The 21,676-nt window shown below is 58.3% G+C and overlaps 2 protein-coding genes across 9 annotated transcripts in view; both read right to left on the reverse strand.

Annotated features, from left to right (window-relative positions):
- Positions 1–21,676, reverse strand: part of HSPG2 (heparan sulfate proteoglycan 2) — a 98,630-nt gene that overhangs the window by 34,039 nt on the left and 42,915 nt on the right. For 5 of the 8 annotated variants that reach the window (XM_053208626.1, XM_053208619.1, XM_053208641.1 and 2 more), the window contains 30 exons: positions 21,352–21,480; positions 20,867–21,121; positions 20,671–20,790; positions 18,839–18,970; positions 18,536–18,680; positions 18,290–18,441; positions 18,046–18,192; positions 15,474–15,637; positions 14,992–15,171; positions 14,696–14,892; positions 14,454–14,601; positions 13,662–13,789; positions 12,850–12,936; positions 12,701–12,759; positions 12,478–12,545; positions 11,463–11,624; positions 11,173–11,349; positions 10,840–11,019; positions 10,630–10,748; positions 9,891–10,002; positions 9,603–9,716; positions 9,392–9,519; positions 8,952–9,038; positions 8,471–8,520; positions 8,053–8,147; positions 7,594–7,734; positions 7,014–7,205; positions 1,744–1,836; positions 1,323–1,403; positions 885–1,115 (listed from right to left, as the gene is read on the reverse strand). In XM_053208626.1, the coding sequence (XP_053064601.1) occupies positions 885–1,115; positions 1,323–1,403; positions 1,744–1,836; positions 7,014–7,205; positions 7,594–7,734; positions 8,053–8,147; positions 8,471–8,520; positions 8,952–9,038; positions 9,392–9,519; positions 9,603–9,716; positions 9,891–10,002; positions 10,630–10,748; positions 10,840–11,019; positions 11,173–11,349; positions 11,463–11,624; positions 12,478–12,545; positions 12,701–12,759; positions 12,850–12,936; positions 13,662–13,789; positions 14,454–14,601; positions 14,696–14,892; positions 14,992–15,171; positions 15,474–15,637; positions 18,046–18,192; positions 18,290–18,441; positions 18,536–18,680; positions 18,839–18,970; positions 20,671–20,790; positions 20,867–21,121; positions 21,352–21,480 (4,073 nt within the window). The remainder of the gene's footprint in view (positions 1–884; positions 1,116–1,322; positions 1,404–1,743; positions 1,837–7,013; positions 7,206–7,593; positions 7,735–8,052; positions 8,148–8,470; positions 8,521–8,951; positions 9,039–9,391; positions 9,520–9,602; positions 9,717–9,890; positions 10,003–10,629; positions 10,749–10,839; positions 11,020–11,172; positions 11,350–11,462; positions 11,625–12,477; positions 12,546–12,700; positions 12,760–12,849; positions 12,937–13,661; positions 13,790–14,453; positions 14,602–14,695; positions 14,893–14,991; positions 15,172–15,473; positions 15,638–18,045; positions 18,193–18,289; positions 18,442–18,535; positions 18,681–18,838; positions 18,971–20,670; positions 20,791–20,866; positions 21,122–21,351; positions 21,481–21,676) is intronic. The other 3 variants (XM_027060155.2, XM_053208622.1, XM_027060154.2) reach the window with 1 other exon arrangement.
- On the reverse strand, positions 1,844–7,007 carry LOC128312899 (putative uncharacterized protein DDB_G0277255). The gene is made up of 4 exons (XM_053208643.1): positions 5,910–7,007; positions 5,281–5,382; positions 4,523–4,756; positions 1,844–3,840 (listed from the first exon to the last, which is right to left on the reverse strand). Exons 1-4 carry the CDS (start codon positions 5,925–5,927, stop codon positions 3,679–3,681), a joined length of 516 nt encoding a protein of 171 aa, XP_053064618.1. The 5' UTR covers positions 5,928–7,007; the 3' UTR covers positions 1,844–3,678.

Below are 21,676 nucleotides of genomic sequence, written 5' to 3' on the forward strand. Positions count from 1 at the left end.
TCCTCCTTGTGAGCTGCCCAGAATCCTACCCTGCTCCGCACTGTTTACCTCTCCGAGGCATTTCTATGTTCTGCTTTGGCCCAGAAAAATACGTGTATCCGTATTGCCTCCCTGTCTCTAGGGGGCACCCTGGGAGCACGAGCTGGGTCTTAGTCTTGGGAGACCATAGTTGTATCCCCTTGGGAAAGCCACTTAGCCTTCAGAGCCTCTATTAAAAAAAATCTGTTAGGGGTGCCTGGGTGGCTCAGTCGGTTAAGCCTCCAACTTCGACTTTGGCTCAGGTTATGATCTCACAGTTCATGAGTTCGAGCCCCACATCAGGCTCTGAGCTGTCAGCACAGAGCCTGGAACCTGCTTCGGATTCTTTATCTCCCTCTCTCTCTGCCCCTCCCCTGCTCAGACTTAGTGTCTCTCTCTCTCAAAAGTAAATAAATATTTTTAAAAAATCTGTTAAGAGGGGATAATTACACATCTTTCACGGGTGTTAGGAAGAATAAATCAGATACTGCATAGTACATTTAAGTTATGGCAGGGGCAACTGGGTAGCTCAGTTGGGCGTGCGACTCCTGATTTTGGCTCAGGTTATGATCTCACGGTTCATGAGTTCAAATCTGTGTAGGGCTCCAGGCCGGCAGTGTGGAGCCTGCTTGGGATTCTTTCTTTCCCTTTCTCTCTGACCCTCCCCCACGCGCTCTCTCTTTCTCTCTCTCTCTCTCTCTCAAAATAAACTTAAAAAAAAAAAAAAAGAAAGTTGCTATTCAGATGCAAGAAAGGCTTTTAAAAAATTAAAGTTATGGCAGCAATGACAGGCCACGGACATGGCAGTTGACCAGCTTGCTGACCAGCTGTACCAGAGCAGATGTGTCTGGGCTGGCCGCACTCACCTGGCATGACAAGCCAACATAGCCCGGGGGACAGCGGCATTCCTCCACCTCCATGGCCCGGGGTCCCTCTGAGGGCCCAGGCTGGGCGACCTCCAGGCTGACGGAGCTGATGCTGGCTGCCCGTGGCATCGAGGAGAACGTGGCCCGGACCAGGAGCTCATCCAGGTCGGCCAGCGCCATCAGGAGGTGCTCGCGCGTGGCCGGCTGCCCATCAGGCCGGCGCCAGAATTCCTGGGTGGGGGGACAACAGCAAGTGTGGGTGAGGGGTGTGAGGCCCCGTGTGCTAGTCCTGCAGCACCGCTACCCCATCCCCTGGCCTCCAGGCACTGGCCGAGGACTGTGAGGTGAGGATGGGGGATGGGCAGGGGAAGCACCGTCGAGGCCAGGTTCCAGAGCAGGGTGGGCAGTGGGGGAGGGTCAGACACAGTGTGATCTCACCTCTCGGAAAATGATCTCGAAGCTCTTCCTCTCTGGGCCCTGTGGCGCTGGCTGGGAGGCCACCAGCATGATGTTGTTGCCCTGGAGAAGACACCGGCAGGATTGGGAGGGGAATCAAGGGGCCCTCGGGGACAGAGGAGTCCTCCACCAGTCCCGGCCTCTCCGTGACACCAGCCTCCAGTCTCTGATTGCCCAAGCTCATGTGCCCAAAGGAATCAGGTCCACGTTCACTGCCTCTTTCTCAGCAGCTGGGCCTCTGTCTGGCTAGTGTCTAACCTGACTGGGTGGGGGGCCATGGGCCTCGGGCCCCCAGCTCATGCCAGGCCAGCTGAGCCCTGGGCCGATAGGACAAGGACACCGAGGGTGGCTGCTGGTTTCCACCCTCCCCTTCTGCCCGCCCAGCTGGAAGCCACGTGCTCACCGTGATCTGGACGTCAGGGTCAGAGAGCGGACTGCCATGCGCCCCCGCCGTGTAGGAGAGGGTATATCGCAGCTTCCCGCCATAGGCTGCCACCTGCAAAGAGGCAAGCCCTGCAGTCACAGCCCGACTCTGCCTTCCTCCACGGTGCGTGTGACCCTACCGGTGAGTGGGCGGAGCTTCTCAAGGCTTTTCTGTACCTGCGCTGTCCCCTCCGTTCAACCGGAGGCCAGTGCGCTTGGCCCCTGGTTGCCAAGGAGACAGGCACCTGTCAGTTCCTTTGCTGTCTTGGACCTGCCGGGGGTGACCCTGAGCAGCCTTGACAGCTCAGCAAACAAGCTTCAAGTCCCTTTCCCTTTGAAGAAATTTCCCAAAAAGTAGACAGGGGTACTGACGGTGATCATCACGAGCTTGCCCCAGAAGGTTTACAAGCTCCCGGCCGTGGGGGTAGGGCTGAGGGTGCGCCTTCAGAGGCCTTGTCCCTTAGGCAGGTGGTTTTTGTCTGCTTAGAATCCATTTCCCTGTTGTTTTTTTTTTTTTTGCAAACTACGGCCCTGGTTTCCTTTAAAGGAAACTATGTCCTACGTGCGGGCCATGTGGTTTGAGGACAGACGTGAGCCAGGTCTGGCCAATGTGCATTTTCCACCATTCTCTTTCACTCTGTCGGGGATGGACACGTAAACCTGGCACTTCTGCTCCTTCCACGAACAGAGATACCCCCTTTACTAGTCAGATTGGAAGCCGGAGAATGATGCCAATGGAGATAAAAGTCCTAATGAGCCCCTGAACCCAGCCATGCCTGACACCAGCTTCCTCGGACTTTGTAGTTGTAGGAGCTGGTACTTGGGTTTTCCATCGCTCACAACTGAGAGAGTCCTTAGGCTTCCTGCTGGGGGCTTTCACGTGGGCAGCCAAGGCCCCAGCTCTGTCCCAGGACTTTCCTTTCTCTCTTCTGCCACCACAGCAGATGTTCGGATCCATACCACACTGCATCAGGCCTAGCCCATCTGTTCATTTTTGTGTTCATTCAGTTGGTGAGCACTTACTCAATGCCTACTGACTACATGCTGAAATTGAGCTATACTGTCCTGAGGATGTTTTCCACAAGCTCAGGGTGAGGGAAGGAACTCTAAGGCATAACTGGATAACCATGAAACAACTTAGTTTCCTGCTTGCTTTGGATGCCAGCAGGTTCATCACTGCTTCCAGACCAAGCTGTAGGCGTGTGCAGCAGGGTGGCTCAGGGAGTCTGCTCAGGGAGCAGACTCTGAAGTCTAAGACTGGAGTTCAAGTCCAACTGTACTGGCGGGACAGCCCTGGACAAGGCACCTAACCTGAGTCTTACTTTCCTCTTACGGAAATAGCAATAAAAATAATATGTACCTTGAAGGGTAGCACAAAGATTAAGTAACAAAGGCTCTGTAAAATACTGCCCTGAGCAGAGTGTCCCCAGAGTGCATGGCCTCCTTGCCTGCCAGCTCCTCACACACCTGGCTGTGCTCTCGGCTTCGGCAGATCTTTCTTATCCCCATTCCCCCCAGATCATGCCAATTCCGTCCCAGCTGCCTCTCTGAATGCTATTTCATGGCATATTATGCATATTCTTAAGAGGCATTCTAAATAGTTTTTGGAACAAGACGGAGCTGACGTCAATCCTAACACTAATGCCAACGGTGATGATGACGTTGATGATGCTGGCGATGACAGGAACGACCAGGGCCAGGGTCGTCCTCTGGCCAGATACAACGCAGCACACAGGAAGTGCTAAAATAATGCTTCCTGAAGGAACGAATGCAGAGCCAAGAGCTAGGTGAGTGAGCTGGATATGGGGTAAAGCCTCCTGGGTGAGACGGGTCCCTGCCAGGGCCTGTGGCCACTGATGGGACACCAGGCAAGTCCCTTCCCCTCTCCGGGCCTTGATCTACCTACCCATCTGTGTCATAAAGGACTTTGAAAAAGGGCTCTCGAATATTTTAGGTTTTGATGACACCCTGTTAACCCCCAGCTCCTTGTTACCTTGTTCCCCAGGAAGGCTTGGGGCAGCTGCCAATAATAGAGGCTCCCAGGAAGTAGAGAGAAGCCTTCGTAGGAGAGAGAGAACTAGGACAGAAGGACAGGCGATGAGAGCTGCTGGGGGGTAGGGGGTGGGGGATCCAGAGCACAGCTACAGTCCCAGCGGGAACACATTTGCACGCATGCACACGCACACACACACGCAAACCCTGGAGGGAAGGCTGGGGTGGGGGCTGTGGAGGGATAGAAGCCCCTAGCCCAAAGCTCAAGCCCTAGCCCTGCTCTTGGGACAACTTGTGCCCCATCCCTGGATCCAGAGACCCCAACTGTTCTCACTGGGCGTGGTTGGGTTGGTGTCTCCTCACATCTGGTGTGTGCCTCTTGGGGACCCCACGATGACTTATGCAGCACACCAGAAATCATTTTGAAGTTTAGTAGGTATTTTAACATGTATTGGAAAATGTATTACCAGCACAAATGAGCTGCTGTGTGATAGACTTAAAGGGAACTTTGAGGGGCGCCTGGCTGGCTCAGTCGGCGGAGCGGGCAACTCTTGATCTCGGGCTTGTGGGTTCGAGCCCCACGTTGGGTGTAAAGATTACTTAAAAACGTCTAAAAATAATAATAAAATCAAGGGAAATTTGAAGTAAATCATAGCCCAGGTAGCATGCAGAAATGGCAGAATTTGTGAAGTTGGTTCACAAACAGCTAAAGTCTGGAAAACATGGTGGTGGTGGTGGGGTCTCTTGGCAGGTGCCTTGGCACATACCTGAGAGCCTGCTGAGGAAGGTGCAGAAGCTGAAGAGGAGGAGGAAGAAGGGGAGGAGGAGGAGGAGGAGGAGGAGGAGGAGGGGGAGGAGGAGGAGGAAGTGAGAGCTGCTTGTAGGGCAGCTGCAGGCTGGGGATGGAGCAAGAGCCCCGGGGCAGGGGGATGGGGGTGGGCAGCAAAGCTGGAAAGGAGCTGCCAGATCTCGGCATCCATCCGCCTCTGGGCCTCATCCACCTGGGGGACCGGGAGAGGGAGGACAGAGGAAAGGAGCAGAGAGGGACAGAAAAGACGCCGTGAGGCTCTGCCTCCCATCAGGCAGCAAGAGGCCCCACGAGCCACCTACTTCTGTGCTATCTGTTCACAAGTGCCTGACCTTCTGGCCCTCGCACCCGATGTCCTCTTGCTCCTCATGACCCTGGTGGGGCGATCCTGGGATGGGCCCAGATGACTAAGGGCAGAAGCCCATACAGAAGACACCTCTCTGTCGAGCTCAGGTCCCCGGGGCACTTGTGGTAGGGGAGGCCGTTCCCTGGGCCTCACTTACCATGCATGCCCATGGTGCCAGCCCAAGCCATTGATGGCTCTGGAATGTTTCCCATGGGCAACACTGGAGTGGACTGGGTGTTAGGCTGGGGCCTAGCTTGGGGGAAAATGGCCCAGGAAGGCCAGGGCCTCAGCTCAAGGCTCTTGCTTGAACTATACTCTCTGCTCTGCGTGGGGCCCCAGATACAGCCTGTCCCAGCCAAGTGCTGAGTTACCTCCGATAGCCGCTGTGCCCGGCCCCTGCCCTCTGGGGGCCCCATGGTCCTCTCAGCTGTCACAGCTGCCCTCAACTGCTCCTCTGAGAGGGACGTGCGGTTCTGATGGGTGGAGGGCAGAGCCCAGCTCAGACCTCCCAGGGCCCCAGCATTGGAGCCCTGGGGAGTGTCCTCTCCCCGTGGATATGGTGGCCAGAAAGGCCCATGCTGACTGGGGAGGAAGATGCATACTCCGCCCTCCAGGCTGGCACCTGGGGGTTAGCGCCAGGCTGCTGAAGGGGCATACGCACACAGAGGGTTAGTGGAGGTTGCTCGGAAGGCAGTGCTAGGGTAACCCGGTGGGCTGGGTATAGTCATGTGGTTTAGCATCAAGTTAGTTTCCCTGCCACCTCGGCCACCATTCTGGCCACAGACAGCAGGCAGCAGGACCAGACCACAGAGCAGATGGGGCACAGGTCGTCCCAGCTCCAATTCCTGGTACTGCAGGGCGGGGCCATTGGGCACCTGCCGGGGTTCATGCGGACCACATTTCCTCGGGCACTGGGCATTTCCCCATGCGGGACTGACGGCATCGGAAAACACCACGGCTGTGTCACATCCATTTCACACCACTCAGATCATGGGCCTACCTGGTGAGCCCGGCGCATCCGTGCAAAATACGCCTCCCTCTGTGGGGCGCCGGGAAACGCCAAAAGAGGGAGTAGAGAGAGAAGTCTGAGAACTGCGGGCCAGGGCAGTAGGGAGGAAGACAGGGAAGCCAGGAGTGGAAGAAGCGGAACCCAGAGAAGGGGGAAGGGACCGGAAGGTGAAGGTCAGCCTTGGGAGGAGCCTGGGATACTTGGGTCTGCCCAAGGAAGAAGGACATGGCAGCTTGGGCACTCCCCCTTCTGTGTCCCTGACCTCCCTGAGATCCTGCGTGAGGGGACACATCTGCTCGCTCACTGACCTCGGCCAGCAGGGGACTCCTGTACCAAGACCATCTTTCCTTGGGTGTCATTAGATGGCACTGACTCCTCGAGGAACACGTCTGGGCAGGCTGCTCTGCAGTCCGCCCCTAAGACCCTGCACCCCACGCCACCACCATCAGCATGACCATCACCACCCCAGCAAACCACGGCTCATCTCTGACCAGTGTAGGATTCAAGGGAAGCCTCTGACCCGGAGCTGAATGCCAGCACTGCCACCTTCTGGGTGTCATCTCTGTTCCCTCGAAGGAAACGGAGCAGTACTGGCGATTTATGACACATACAAGTGCTTGGAACAGTGCCCAGCACGGCGCGAGCTCCGTAAACGTGACTTACAATCAGAGTTAGTCTCATGCCTGACACCGAGCACAGAGCACCGCACAGATGAGGGAACTCTGAATAAGCAAAGGGATGACACTGAAACTGTCACATCTGTCCTTGAGTTTCTAGAGCCTCGCCTAGGACCTATTTGTTGCATGAAAGCTGAAAACCACTAACAGGAGAGTGCTTATGTGCCAGGCACGACTTCTCATCCTGCCAGCCAGCCTGGGGCTGAAGTTTATCAAAAGGCAGTCATCTGGGAAATGGCAGAACTGGGCTCAGGCCGAGGCCTATCTGACCCCAAAGGCTGCACGCTTAACCGCGGAGCGGCTGACGCCTGCCCTGAGGCCACCTTGTGTCTGAGCCCCACTGGCCCCAGGGCTCCGCAGGGGCTGGCTCAGAACCGGTGACTAGGGAGGGCCTGCCAGCCGTCCCTGCACATCACACCTTGTCTCCCTGGTACGCCTCCGGAAGCTGCCAGTAGAAGGACTCATGGCCAAGCTGGGCGAAGGTGCCAAAAGAGAGCTGGGCACCCTCAGGCACAGGCTCCACGGTGAAGCCTCCTGTCAGGCGGCTGTTCCGTTGCGGGTTCACCAGGGCAAAGCCTTGGAAGTCCCCAGGGGCAAAGCGGGTGGAGATCTGGCAGCAGAAAGAAGACGGGATGTCAGCTTGGGCTGGGGGGGGGGCGAGGGCAGGCACCTCGGTTGAGGAGGGGTGTGGGAAGGCATTTGGGTGGGTTATGGGGGGTTTCTGAGAGCAGGACTAGGACAGAAGCAGCGGCGGGGGTGGGGGGAGCAGGAAGGACACTTGGGAAAGGAAAGGGGTGCTGGGCTCAGTGCTGACACAGGCGATAATGGGGCCACAGGGAGGGTGTTAGGGTAGGGGCGAGGGTTGCTCGCATCTGTGCTTCTATGGGCAATAACCAGGGCACGGGGGTGGGTGTCCTCACAGGCAGAGGGGACGTCGCTGGGCTGGGTTCCTGACTTGCCCCAGTGATGACTCAGAGGGGCTGTGCCCGGGCACTTACCAGGTGGCGGCTGTAGGAGGAGCTGGCACACTGCTGGGTGACACCCATGCAGAAGCAAGGCACGCAGCCGTCGGGGTTGCTGGCGCTCAGGTAGAAGTGGTGGGGCCGGCAGTGACTGCAGGTGAGGCCTTCCACCTGGGCCTGGGAGGACAGATGGAAGGGAGGGTGTGGGGAGACTGGGGGGGGGGGTCTCCTGTACCTCCAGCAGCCTTTGAGGCCGGCCTCCCAGCCACTTCTGGCAGTCCCGGGGAAGATCCCACGGCCCCCATGCCGAGGCCCGGCTCCCATCGGGTGCTGCCTAATTTCCCACCAGGCTCTGGGCAGCGGGGCAGAGGCGGTCCCTCAGGGGAAGGGTGGTGGGGGCTCGGGGACAGCCCCAAGGGTACAGTGAGAGGGAATGCCAGGCAACAAGTACGGCCGTGATGTCGGGCCTCACAGAGAGCAGGGGTTGGGACTGACCTTGCAATAGCACTGGCCAGCAGCGTCACACTGGCTACCGATGCTGCCCTTGGGGTCACAGCCACAGCCGATCGGCTCTGGCAGTTGGCCGTCTCCTGAGATGGAGGGAAGCCGCAGCTGGAGGCCCAAACCCGCCTCCACGCGCCCTCACTTCCCACCCTCTGGCCATCTCACTCACCACCAAGAGAGGGAGAGGGTGTTAATATCTGAACACCCACCATATGTAGGCATCATAGGCATTTATACCAGCCCTCCGGAGTGGGTGGGCTTTTTACTATGCCCATTTTACAGATCAAGAAGCTGAGGCTCAGAAAAAGTCACTTGCCGCAAGTCAAAGGAGAACAAAGGCTCTGTCCGAGCTCCACCCCTGGGGGAGACAGGGTAGCCCGACCCCAAAGGCCTCCCCAACCCTACTCACTTTGGCACGGCTGGCCCTGGCTGGGGTTGCCATAGTAACCTGGGGCACACCTAGGGAGAAAGCATTAAAGGAAGGGAGGGCAGAACCACAGAATCCTGGAGAGCCTGCTGTGAGCCCAGGACTGTGCTGGGGGCCCTGTGTCGGACTCAGAGTGGAACCAGACCTCATGGTGTTGGAAGGAATGAGCCTAACTCACCCATTGTACAGACAGGGAAACAGGTGGGACAAGAAGAGCAGGGACATGCCCTAGGCCACAGAGCCAGTGAGTGAGCATCATCAGGCCTTGAACCCAGGACCTTTAGCAAGAACGAGGGGCTTTCTGGGAAGTCGCTGGGGTGCTGGCGGTTGGAGGTGAACTGCAGGCCTAGATCACACAGGGAGGAGAGCTGGTGGTCTCCTGGGGGCCTGTGCGAGGGGACAGCGGGAGGCTTCTGGGGCAGCCCTCCTGCACCGTCCCCCTTCTGCCCACGACCCGCCTCACCTCTCACAGTGACGCCCGCTGTGGCCTGGGGAGCACGCATCACAGGTGGGGTGGCCGTCCGTGTCCAGAAAGCAAGTATGGGTAGCCCTGACGGTGGGGGGGGGCAAACAGTTAGGTCAGCAGCCCTTCCTTGAGGACCAGGGCCGCAGGGAGAGGAAGAGTGGGCGTGTGAACCATGTGCCAGGCACCGCGCTAAGGGTTCTCAGCCACCTCTCACACGAGTGGTCAAGGTGGGGTGTATCGTTGTATTATCCCCATCTCACAGACAGGGAAGCTGAGGCCCACAGAGGGAAACATAGCTTATACAAAGTGACACACTGAGGAAGCGGCAAGGCCAGGATCTAATTGCTGCCTCTCAGGAGGGCCCGGGCGGAAGGGAGTCCGGAAGGGGGCAATGGACATTTCAGGAAAGGGCAGGGACAGGCAGGAACTGGACGCACTGGCCACCAGTGGGGGCTCCATAGCATGGGCACGGCTGGCAGTCCTGTGGCGTCCCCCGCTGGGCGTCCCCATAGTATCCTGGTTGGCACCGTTCGCACTGAGGGCCCTCTGTGTGGTGTTGGCAGCCCTGGAGAGGCAAAGCGTGGGCTGAGGCTGAGCCCCTGGAGGCCGCAGACCCCTGGGGTAGGTAGGAAGGAGGGCGGGACTCACCTGGCAGGCACCTGTTTCGGGCTCACAGATCTCCGAGTGTCCGTGGCAGCTGCAACGTTCACAGGTGCCCAGGTAGAGTCCGCTGGGCATGCGTGTGTAGCCCGTGTCACAGTCCTGGGGGCAAGAAGATGGCAGTGGGAGGGGAGTCCTCGGCACCACCCATTCAGGGCAGTGCCCACTGAGTGGTGGTGGGGCTGGGAGGGGGGGGGTCTGGAGAGGAAGGGAGAGCTAAAGGAGGAGGAGCCAGGAAGCACCAAGGAGGACAAGGAGGTGGAGCCTGGCACTCACCTGGCAGGATGGGCCGCGGTACCCGGGTGGGCAGGTACACTGTTCTACTTCCAGCGCGGGGTCCTGGCCGGTGTCCTCAGGCACAGCCACGTCCATGCTGATACCAGAGACCCTGGAAATGACAAGACCCGCTATAAATGAGCACACATCCTGTGCCAGGCATGCCCGGAGTCCCGAGTGGGATCATGTCGATTACAACCCTCCCAACAGCCCTGCTGCTGATGTTGTTGGGGCCCCGTCTGGATCCCCAGCTGGGTGTCCATCCCCCAGCTGGTGCAAGAGCTGTGGCGGATGGCTTCTACCTGCAACCTTCTCCAGAGAATGAGCCTTCCTTTCCTGGATCGAACATACCACCCTGCTCCCCCAGGGTGACCAATGACAGGTGGACCTAGGGTACAAAAGCCCCTTTGCCTCAAAGCAGAATGGCTCTGCAGAGCTCCCGGCAGGGTGAGGCTGAGGCTAGTTTTCATCTGAAACCACTTCCCGGCCTGGCCGCTTCCCTTCCTTCGTCTGTCTGCCCTCCCCTCTGCCTCCCTCCCAGGTTTTCACTGTGAATCGTGTGCACTCCAATCTCCATCTCAGGTTTGGCTTCTAAGGAATCCAACCTGAGAACAAGCCCCATGAGAGAGTCGCTGTTATAATTTCCATTTTACAGATGGGGAAACTGAGGCACAAAAGGCCACCCAGCCTGTATGTGGTAGAGCTGGCCCCTCTGTCCTCCAGCCCTGGCCCCACACACCTGCTCTCAGCTGGCCGCTGGCTGAAGGACGCCTGGATCAGGAGGGTGTCGATGCCCGCCAGGGCCATGAGCAGGTGTTCCCGTGTGGCCGGCTGCCCATCAGGCCGTTGCCACGCTTGCTGCCAAGGAAAGCACACGTGTGCTGCAAGCCCTGACATCTCGGGGTATCGACGCCCCTCCCCACGCAAGGCTTCAGGGAGTGCTGCTCACCTCCCGGAAGGGCACCGTGAAGGTGCTGGGCTGGCCGGGGCTGGGCTGCTGGGAAGTGTGATGCTCTAAGACGATGCCATTGCCCTGCAATACAACCATCGGCTGCCCGTGCAGAGGTGCGGAGCCAGGCTGGGGCTGCTGGGTCACCGTGAAGCGCAGCTCTCCCCCATAGGAGGTCACCTGGGACACAGGGGGGACAGGTGCTCAGCCGAGGCCCCACAGTCCTGACATGCCACTGCTCCAGCCGCGTCTCCCACCTTTCCTCCAAGGGCACCAGGACATTCTTGTTTCCAAGCCTGGAATTCCTTTTCTCTTCCTCCCCCCGCTGCCCACCTTGTCCCCGCGAAAGCGTGAGGGGAGGCTCCAGAAGTAGGGTCCGGAGAGGAGGTTGTGGAAGGAGGAGAAGACCAGTTCTCCGGATGTGGGTGATGAGATGCCCTCGCTGGTGGTGTGGGTGCCTGCGGCGTTGGTCAGGCTGAACTGAGTGGGCTCCTCGGAAGCCCCACGCACCTGGGAGGGGGAGAAGAGGCCGCAACGGGGGCTGAGGTCTGGGGCCGGCACGTGGCCCACCCTGGACTCAGCGGACCCACCGGTCTCCCTGCCCAGCCACCCTGCGTAGGTACCTGGGCGCGGCTCCAGGAGGAGCTGGTGCACTGGCGACTGACGCCCATGCAGAAGCACTTGAGGCAGCCGTCAGGGTTGCGGGCACTCAGGTGGAAAGAGCCGGCGACACACTCATTGCACAGACGCCCCACCACGTTGTTCTGCAGGCACAGAGCTGGGAGCTGCAGGATGGCCCACGGGAGGGGCTGCCTGGAGCTTCCAGCCTAATCTGCCCACATTCTAAAGGGGACCCGAGGCCGGGAGAGCCATGGAAAGAGCACAGGTAAGCAGGGTTGCCATCATGTGAACCATGATTCTCAATTAATGGGAGCGTATGCAACCAATCTTTTTTCCCTTTTCTTTTTGGGTGCTAGGGGGCTCACAAATACATTTAGGTTTGAAATACAGCAACCTGGTTAAAACTGTCACTGCTGCTCTTTATGGAGTGTTTCATCCACTGTGCTAGTTCCTGTGCAACCATCACCTCATTTAATCCTTCTAAGTACTTTGAGAAGTATGTGATACCTCCATGCTTCACACGAGGAAACGGAGGCTCAGAAACGGGAAATGATCTACGCAAGGTCACTCAGCTTGCTAATCTCCTCTGGGACTTAAGATCAGGAGTGCTTAACTCCAAAGTCTGTCCAGCTCTTCTTTCTATTGACACTCGATTCTCCCGGTCTTAATGCAAATAATGTCCCTCCTCTGAGCCTCCATTTGCTCATCTGTGAATTGGGGATGCTAATACCCCTATCGTCATGTCAGTGTGAGAATGCAAAAACAAACACAGATACAACAGTCGCATGAAGAAGGACTGGCAAAGGATCCGGGACTTGAACCCAGGTTACCGGACTCTCCAGCCAAGGCTCCTTCCCGATGCCAGCCCACCTCTCACGAGGGGAAGACTTGTCAGCAAGGCGATCAGCCTCTGGCTAGGCCACCCCCCAGCAGCCAAGGAACTGTGGGGGCCACCCCCCCTCCCAGCTGGGTGCCCGCCGGAGTCCCCTGGGGTGGGAGAGGGGAGGGCACGCGTACCTTACAGCGGCAGGCCTCCCCAGAGCTCCCCATGCTGCCTCGCTCGTCACAGCGCACGATCTCCTGGTCTGGAAGCACAAAGTGGGTGTTGGCAAGGCAGGTGGGAATGGGATGGACCCAGTCTGGCCAGGCAGGTGGCAGAGTGGGATGCCTCCCCGGGGATCATGGGGTTTGGGCTGGTGGGCAGCCTGGGGGAATGCCAGGGGATGGCTGTGATACTCACTGGTGGGCCTGCACTTCCCGCCTGGCTGGATGGGGTTGCCCTCATATCCAGGGGCACAGCTGGTGGAGGGAGGGAGGGTCCTCAGTGGCACTTCTATGTTCCCACCCCGTACAGCCTGCTCCCCCCGGTCCCGGTCGGCTCTCCCTCACCTCTCACAGCGGCGGCCCGTGTAGCCTGGGGCACATGCATCACATGTGGCTTGGCCATCCGTGTCCAGGAAGCAGGTGTCTGAGAACCTGTGGGTATCCAGTGGCAGGACATGGGGCAGGGCTGCAACAATGGGCTGGGGTTGACACTCCCACCCCAAGAAATGATTGCTGCCCACATGGCACAGTATGCCATGAGACGTGATGTCGTCTCCCTGCCCACCATTTCCCTGCCCGTTTAATTTTTTTCTTTTCTTTTTTTTTTTAGCGTTTATGTATTTTTGAGAGACAGAGAAACAGAGCACGAGCAGGGGAGGAGCAGAGAGAGGGGGAGACACAGAACCCAAAGCAGGCTCCAGGCTCCGAGCTGTCAGCACAGAACCCGATGCGGGGGCTTGAACCCACGAACCTTGAGATCATGACCTGAGCGGAAGTCAGCCGCTTAGCTGACGAAGCCACCCAGGCGCCCCTAGATTTCTAAAAATTTTTTATTTTTACGTCATCTCTACACCTAACACGGGGCTTGAACGTACAACCCTCGGATCAAGACTCACATGCTCTACCGACTGAGCCACCTAGGCGCCCTGTCCACCTATTCTCGATCTGCAGCCTCATAGCAATACTAGAAAGACAGATGGGCCCGTAATACAGGGAAGGAAGCTGAGGCCCAGAGAGGTCAAGGGGCATGGAAGAAGTCAGTGACGAGGTGAGGATTTGAACCCGGGTATCCCACCTCCCCGCCCAGAATATGCCCCTGGCCTGCTGTACTGCCCACTCCCCCCACCATATCTGCCCCACCCCGAACTGGGTCTGACCTGCGGGAGGCGTCAATGTATGGGCAAGGGCAGGGTCGGCAGGCAGTGGCTGTGGCCTTTGTGGCGTCCCCGAAGAAACCAGCCTTGCACTTGTCGCACTGTGGCCCCTCTGTGTTGTGCTGGCAATTCTGGGAGGAAGGGGAAGAAGTGGTTCAGGTTCTACAGAGCAGTCCCTCTGCCCCACACTGGATTCTGAGGGTTGCCCTTTGAGGCTGGCCTCGCCTCCTCCATCGTGCTGGAGCATCCAGCATGCATCCTCATGGGGAATTCATCACTTCACATGGGCAGCCTGTTCCATAGAAGGTTCTAAAGGCCTGCTTTATACTGACCTAAATCCGCCTCCCTCTTCTAATCTGCACCCACTGGCTATTTCAACCCTCTGGAATCGGTTTCTTCTATCTTACGGACCTCCTGAGGAATTTGAAGATGTAGCTTGAGCCTTGTCTTCGGTCAGCTCCAAAATCCCAGCCCCCTCCACTATTCCTTAGAAATGCATATGATTTCCAGGCTTCTTGCCCTTAGGGCTGCCCTGCTAAGGATGATCTTTAACACAGTACTCTCCAGGAATGCTCTGAGCAGGGTGGAAGAGAGTAGGACTTTCACCTCCCTTATCTGGACATTTTATCTCTGTTAATACAACCAGAGGTCAGGATAGTTTAGCTATCAGCCAGGACAGCCATTCTAGAGGCTCAGGCTAAGCTTATGGGCACAAAAAGGCTTCAGCTTGGGCCTCCCACCTATCTATGCTCCCGGGCCCTAGCCAGCGTCCGAGGGTCAACTGGCCCCACTCACCAGGCAGTGGCCATACACAGGGTCACAAGAGCTGGCATGCCCATTGCAGTTGCAGCCAGAGCAAGTGCCCAGGTAGGGCCCACCAGGCACCCGGGTGAAATGGGCATCACAGCTCTCGCAGGATAAGCCAGAGTAGCCAATGGGGCATCTGTGGGGACAGGACCAAGAGAGTGGTTACAGGAACCGTGAGGGCCCTGCCGTTTCCCCCCTATCCTGGCTGGGGACTCTGCCAGCTCAGGCACCTGCACTCCTCCACACTGTGGGCCCGGCCGTGGCTGGTGGCGTGGCTGACGGTGGTATCCATGGCAATGTCACTCAGTCCCACGCTGGCCATCTTGGCGTTGTACACTGTTTGGATGAGCACAGCCTCCAGGCTCTGCAGCACCTGCAACATCTCGGCCCGCTGCACTGGCCGGCCAGACTCATGGACCCAGTGCTCCTAGATATGAACAGAGGTGCGTGGGGGGCATCATGCATTAGCACCTGCCCAGCCTGCGGCCCCTTCACGCCCAGCCCCGAGAGCTCAGGCACCACCTACCTCCGAGAACTGAACCTGGCGCTGGTTCAGCGTGCCAGGCTGGGTGGGCACGTGCCCTCGGGAGAGGAGGCGATATCCGGCTCCCACGAGGACCACGTCTGGCCGCTGCACTGGCTCCAGCATGCCTCGGGCCAGCTCATAGCGCACCTTGTAGCGCAGGGAGCCACCGTAGGAGTCCACCTGGCCGATACAGGGCCGGTCAGGGCAGGGAAGGGGGCACACCTGAAGCCTGCTGTGTGTCCAGTCACCCCTTCCTCCGCCCCTCCGTGTCTAGTGCTCGCCGTATGCCTGGCACAGAGCTGGGCACAGGGAGGCAGAGCTGGGTGGGTGGGGCTTGGCTCTGCCTTTGGGATGCTTGGTCTCCAGAGCTGAGTCTGTCCTGCTGCCCACCGGCTTCAGAGGGAGCGGAGCCCAGGCAGGTTGTGGGCCTGTGAGGGGGGCTTGGCCCTTTCCCCATCCAGAGCAGCAGGCCAGTCCCTTACCTTGTTGCCCAGGAACTGCTCGGGCAGAGCCCAGAAAGAGTCATGCACCAGGAAGCGTCGGGACAGGTCGACCAGCTGGAACTCCTGCACAGCGGGGTCGATCTGCAGCTGGGTGGAGGAGAGGGGCGGCATGCCGGGCTGTGCGGGCATTGTTACGTTCACGCCTGCGGGCGGCAAGAGGGAGGGCTGAGGGCTGCAGCACATGCCTGCCAGAGATACCCACCCTGAAAGGCAGTTAGCCAGAAACACGGGAAGGTTCTGGGAGAAAGCTGATTTAAAGAGAACTTCGGTCTCTTTCGCCAAGTTAAAAATTTTTTTCTCTTCCCTACAGTTTTGGAGCAGTGCTTCCTAAAGCATGCTCTGGGGAAAGTCAGTGCTGAAGAATGACAGCTGGGAACCACAGGGTCAGAAAAAGGTCAAGGGAATGGATTCTTTGTAACAGGACTTCTCAGAGCCTTTGGTTTTGAGGACAGATCCGTGGACTGTCAGCGTTGGAATGGCCCTCAGGGGGCAGAAGAGAGTTACTCCGGGCTGAAGAACAGATGCCAAGTCCTGGTTCAACCACCCTCCCCAGATGTAGGAGTTTGAAAAAAGGCCTCAGTTTCCTTATGTGTAAAATGGACACAATACTGGTTTGCTTCATAAGGTTATTAGGAAGAGAAACTGAGCAAATTGATATAAAATGCTTATAAAACAGAGTGTGGCACAAAAGAAGCACTCAAAAACAATTAGCTGTTGTTATTGTTACTATTATGATGGGTCATCTAGTCCAATTGCCCCCCTGCCACACACACACACACACACACACACACACACACACACGTGCGATTTCTCTCTACAGCATCCTTCCAGATCTCTAGTGCAGCACTAACTATCCAAGAGAAATTTTTGTGAGGACAGAAATGTTCTACATTGTATTCTCCAATATGGTACATTGTGGGCACTTGAAATGTGGCGAGTGTGGCCGAGAAAGTGAATTAATTAATTTTAATTTAAAGAGCCACATGTTGTTAGCAACTACCACATTGAGCAGCTCTAACGGATGGGGGGCTCATTACCTCCAAAGTCAGTCCCTCCCAACCCTGGACAGTTCTGACTCTTAGAAATTCCTTCCTTGTGGGGCGCCTGGGTGGCGCAGGCGGTCAGGCGTCCAACTTCGGCTCAGGTCATGATCTCACGGTCCGTGAGTTCGAGCCCCGCGTCGGGCTCTGTGCTGACAGCTCGGAGCCTGGAGCCTGCTTCGGATTCTGGGTCTCCCTCTCTCTCTGCCCCTCCCCCACCCACACTCTGTCTCTCTCTCTCTATCAGACAATGAATAAACGTTAAAAAAAAAAATTAAAAAAAAAAGAAAAGAAATTCCTTCCTTGTGCTAAGTCTACATCTGTCTGGAAGTAGCTTCTCCCCTCGATCGTAAATGAAATCTCTGTACCCACGGATGAATCCAGACCCTCACCTGCAGAATGACCATACATAGCCCTCAAGACCAGGCCACATTTCCCCCGGCCTGCTTTCCTCTCTCCCTTCCAGGGATGTTTTCAGAGCTCCTGCCCCCTAGTCACCATCCACGCACAGGCCAACCTGCTCACGCTGGAATCCCTGCCCACCCTGACCATTCTGATTCCAGTCAGACAGGCCTGGGTTCCGGTTCTCCTCTAAACAGCTGTGTGTAACCCTAGGAAGGCCCCACCGTCTCTCAGAGGACCTCAGGGTCCTCACCTTAGGAGAGTAAGAACAGCTCCGACCACGCAAGGGCTAGTGGCTGTCCAAGACTGTCAAGCCACAGCACTGACCGAGTGCTTACTAGGTAGGCATCTAAGCCCCTCCTTGCATTTAATCCTTTGTGATGCCGAAAATGATATGGGAGGCAACCTGATGTCAGGCGGTAAATGAGGGCTGGGACTTGAACCCAGGTCCTTGTGATTTCTGGGCCCGGGCCATTCTGCCAGAGAGAACACAGGCCAACTGCGTTCCTGCCTTTATGTTTGGGAAAACAGGCCTAGAGAAGCCGACAGTCACACAGACAGTAATTGGGGCAGCTGGAGGTCAGCCCCAGGCTAAGAAGATGCCAAAGCCTGGTTCTTCGGCTCTGGGGACACTGGCACCTCTCAGTCTCTCAGGATGAGGATGATGAGGATGGTGACGATGACACCAGGGCACATGGACAGGGCACTGACCACGGATGAGCATGGCTTATCTGTATTAACCCGTTAAGTCCTTACAGCAACGCGGGGTAGATAGTTCTTATTTTATCCCCATTTCGTAGATGAGAACATTGAGACACGAGACAGCAACTTGACCACGGGCACACAGCTCATAAGGGAGTATCAGAATTTAAACAAGGAATCTGGCCCCAGAGCCCATCCTCTTCATAACCCAAAGCAGACGTCAAGTGTGGGTGTGGCTTTTCCTAAAACGTTTGTTTTCCCTCAAGTGCTGTTCTTACAGGGCTCAGCCTTTCTTCAGAGACCCTGCGCCCCTCCGTGAACCCGGCCCCATCTGCCCGCACGTGCTGTGCTCCCATATCCGCCCTCTTGCCTCCCCCCCAAGCCCACCACAGCGCCCGCCAACGCACCCTTGAAGTCATTGGGCTGGTCAAAGCGGAGCCGGATCTGGTCTCGGAAGCGGCGGCTGCTCTGGCAAATGCTGGTGACCCCAAAGCAGAAGCAGGGCAGGCAGGAGGCGCTGGGCTCCAGGTAGAAGTGCCCGTCGGGGCAAGGCCCTGCCGGGTGGCATGGGAATGGGCTGCGGCTGGTCACCAGCAAGCAGCCCTGGCCCCACCAGCCCCCCCCCAGGGCCCGTGTGCCTGCTGGCCGTACCTCGCTTTGGAATAAGCTCCAGGACCCCGTCGGGAATGCCGAACACCATGCCCCGGGCATTCATGGCCTCACAGGTATAGGCGCCCTGGTCTGCCTCCTTCACATCACGGATGGTCAGTGTGCCACGGCCTCCATCGCTGGTCACTGTCACCCTGGAGGGCCCCGAGACAGAGGTGGGGTCAGGCCGGGGCCACTGGCCCAGCGCCCCCCAAAATTTCCAGCGCCTGCCCGGGCTCAGAGCCATACCTGGGATGAGAGGGGATGTGGCCCCAGTTAAGCCTCCAGTTGATGATGGGGGTGGGGACGCCAATGGCCACACAGGTGAAGGTCACTGTCTGGCCCCGGGAAGCCTGGATGGACTCCTGGGGAGGGGTCACCACCTGTGGGGGCACTGGGGAGACCAGAGCAGGAGTGAGGGGTATGAAGGGCACAGGGAGGAGGAGTGGGGGAGGACAGAAGGGCTGAGACTGTGGACGGCGGGCGCTGGGGCTGGTGGTTTGCCAACACCCCCCCGCCCCCCCACGGCTCCACCCCCCTGCCCCTGCTCACTGCAGCCAAATTCATCACTGCGGTCGGGACAGTCACTCTCCTCGTCACAGTGGAAGCTGGCTGGGATGCACGTGTTTGTGGAGACACAGCGGAACTGCGTGGGCCCACACACATCCTCGGGGCGCTTGGCAGCTAGGGGACAGAGCCAGGGGGTGTGGGCAGCAGGCCCCACCCTCAGGGGGGGGACCACTCCCATTCCCTACTTGCCCACCTTCCCTGGTGTCCCCAGGGTCACTCCCTCATCTCATCCTCGTGACACACAGCTGCCCTGACACTGCCCACCGTCACTAGTTGGCCATCAAATGGCTCATCACGGTTCCCTGTCCTCACCACTCACTCCACCTGCGTTCCCCAAAACAGAGACATACCTGGCACATTAGAGTCATTCAGCAACTCCCACATCCAGCCACCCTCACAAGCACAAGACCTCTGTCAAAGGCACAGGCAAAGTGGCCGGATCCCCAGACACCAGGTGAGACCTGGTGCAGTTCTATCAGAAAGGGTTGGCAAGCCCGAACCTCGCTGCTCTGTCCCCTCTGACTGGCCCGGGGTGGCCCCTGACCTGAGGCGGCCACCTGTGGACTGGCCAGAGGCCTGAAGTCAGCCTGGCACCAGGGCTGGGCCCGAGGCATCTGTAGTAGGGGGGGACGGACACTCCTCCTCAGGGAGACTGACCTTAAGATAGACACACGGACGGGGACAGAGAAGGCAGAGTGGCGTAGGAGAGGAGGCCACACATCTGCAGAGAAGGAAGTGAGAGAAGGCCAGGAGGCAGCTATCTACCGACCTGGGGGTTTCTGTCCCAACGCTCTCTGAGCCCCCAAGGCCACTTAGCTTTCACGTTCTCTGTTCGGGGCTCTGACAATCAGGACTTGGTCTCCTGGGACTTTTCCCCAGATGAGAAGTGCTTTTCAACTAAAGCCCTCAATTACTTCTCTTTCCCAAGGGGCTGTCTCGTCAGACAAGCTTCGAGCCACAGGAAGGACATCCTAACAAGTGGCCTGCTGCCGCTTCTTTCCAGCGTGGACCGTGGGGCAGGGAAGGTAGAGAGGAAGGCGAGGAGCTACCAGTGGACAGGACCGTAGGAATGCCAACATGTGATCCGGGATCACAGAGAAATGGTTTGAAGATTATCGTCAATCTCAGACTAACAATCTCCAGCAGGACAGGACGCTCAGATGCTACCCGATAGGGTGTTTGTCTCTCCAGCCTCACCCATCAGCTGTTATAATGTCCTTAACATTGACTAGGTGGATGGACGTCAGCCGGGTGGATAGTTGGGTGTCCGATAGTTGGTTGGACGGATGGATAAGAGAAAGGAAGGATGTTGGGTCGACGGGCAGACAGGTGGATGAAGAGCTATGAGAACAGACAGTTGGGGGAATGGATGGATGGACCAATGAACGATGGATGGATGGCTGAATGGGGAGATGACAGAGAGCTGGGCAGACGGATGTCCAAAAAACTCGGAACTAGCTCTATGTGAAGAACCCCTATACTTGTCCGGGAAAGGCTTTGACTCCCTCACCTGCCAAGAGTCCGATCATCAGGGGACATTGGGGTATGAAGCCCTCTCAGCCACTTGTCTGACCTATACTCAAGCATAAATAACCAAGAGAAGATTAATGGTACTGAACTAAAGAAAAGAAACAAGGAGCCATCAGCCACAGGCAGTCTGGCCGCAGTGATTCCCTACCAAGTTCAGCTCAGAGCCGAGACCCCTCACTGCTGGGGTCAGAGAGAGAAAGACCCTCCAGTCTGTCCCCAGGGCCTTCACACTCAGCCAGAGAGAGCAGGGGGAATAGGGCCCGGATGGACCCCAGGACACTCACGGCAGTTGGCCTCATCGGTGCGGTCCTCACAGTCAAAGTCGCCGTCACAGTGCCACAGCTTCAGGGCGCAGTGCCCGTTCCCACAGGCGAACTCATTGGGCTCGCATGGCGGGGGGGGACCTGGGGGACCAGGCCAGGTTCAGCCAGCGGCCCTGCCCCCCGCCAGCCCCGCGACTCCCGCACCCTGGGTCCTCACCGCAGTCCAGCTCATCACTGCCATTCTTGCAGTCCTCCTGCCCGTCGCAGATGTAGTCCTTGGGGATGCACTGCCCGTCGTGGCACATGGCCTCGTGGGGCCCGCAGGGCACAGGCCTGGCTATCCCGGGGAGCAGAGGCTGCGGAGCGGGGGTGCCCGGCAGCTGCTGAATGGTGGTTGCCTCCAGCCAGGGCACCGGCGGTGGGGTCTCCACCAGAGTGGGGGACACGGAGCTGACCGCTGGGACCTCCTCCTCTGTGGACAGAGCCCTCCTGGTGTTGGCACGGTCCTCGGCCCCGGCCCCCACACCGCCCAGGCCCTCCCTGTACCTCCCTGCCACACACGGTGCCCCCACCCTGTCCTCCTGCCCACCTCCCTCAGAGCCCCCCGCCCGCACCAAACCCTCACGGTTGACACGGAGGCCCAGGGGTACCCCGGCCCTGCCCGGTGTCTCGGGCCACTTGTGGCCCCGGCCGGCCCCTCACCGCAGTTGAGCTCGTCAGACATGTCCCTGCAGTCGGGCCTCCGGTCACAGCGATACTCCAGAGCCACACACTCGTTGTGGCTGTGGCAGGCGAACTCGGCCTCGGTGCAGACTCTTGAGAACTGGGGCACTGTGGGGGTTGGAGGGCGTCAGAGGGGCAGGGTGGGAAGGGGGGGCGGGAGGTGTCGTGGGCAGCACAGGCACCGCGTGGCTGGCAGGGGGCTTTAGCGCCCTGCGTCCGGCAGACTCGAGTGAGGCAGAGGGGCACACGGTGGACACGTCACGGCACACGTTGGACAGGGGACGGGTGGCGGTGGCCTCAGCCA

This window comes from Acinonyx jubatus, chromosome C1 (genome assembly GCF_027475565.1).
Source record: "Acinonyx jubatus isolate Ajub_Pintada_27869175 chromosome C1, VMU_Ajub_asm_v1.0, whole genome shotgun sequence".
NCBI classification, from domain to species: domain Eukaryota; kingdom Metazoa; phylum Chordata; class Mammalia; order Carnivora; family Felidae; genus Acinonyx; species Acinonyx jubatus.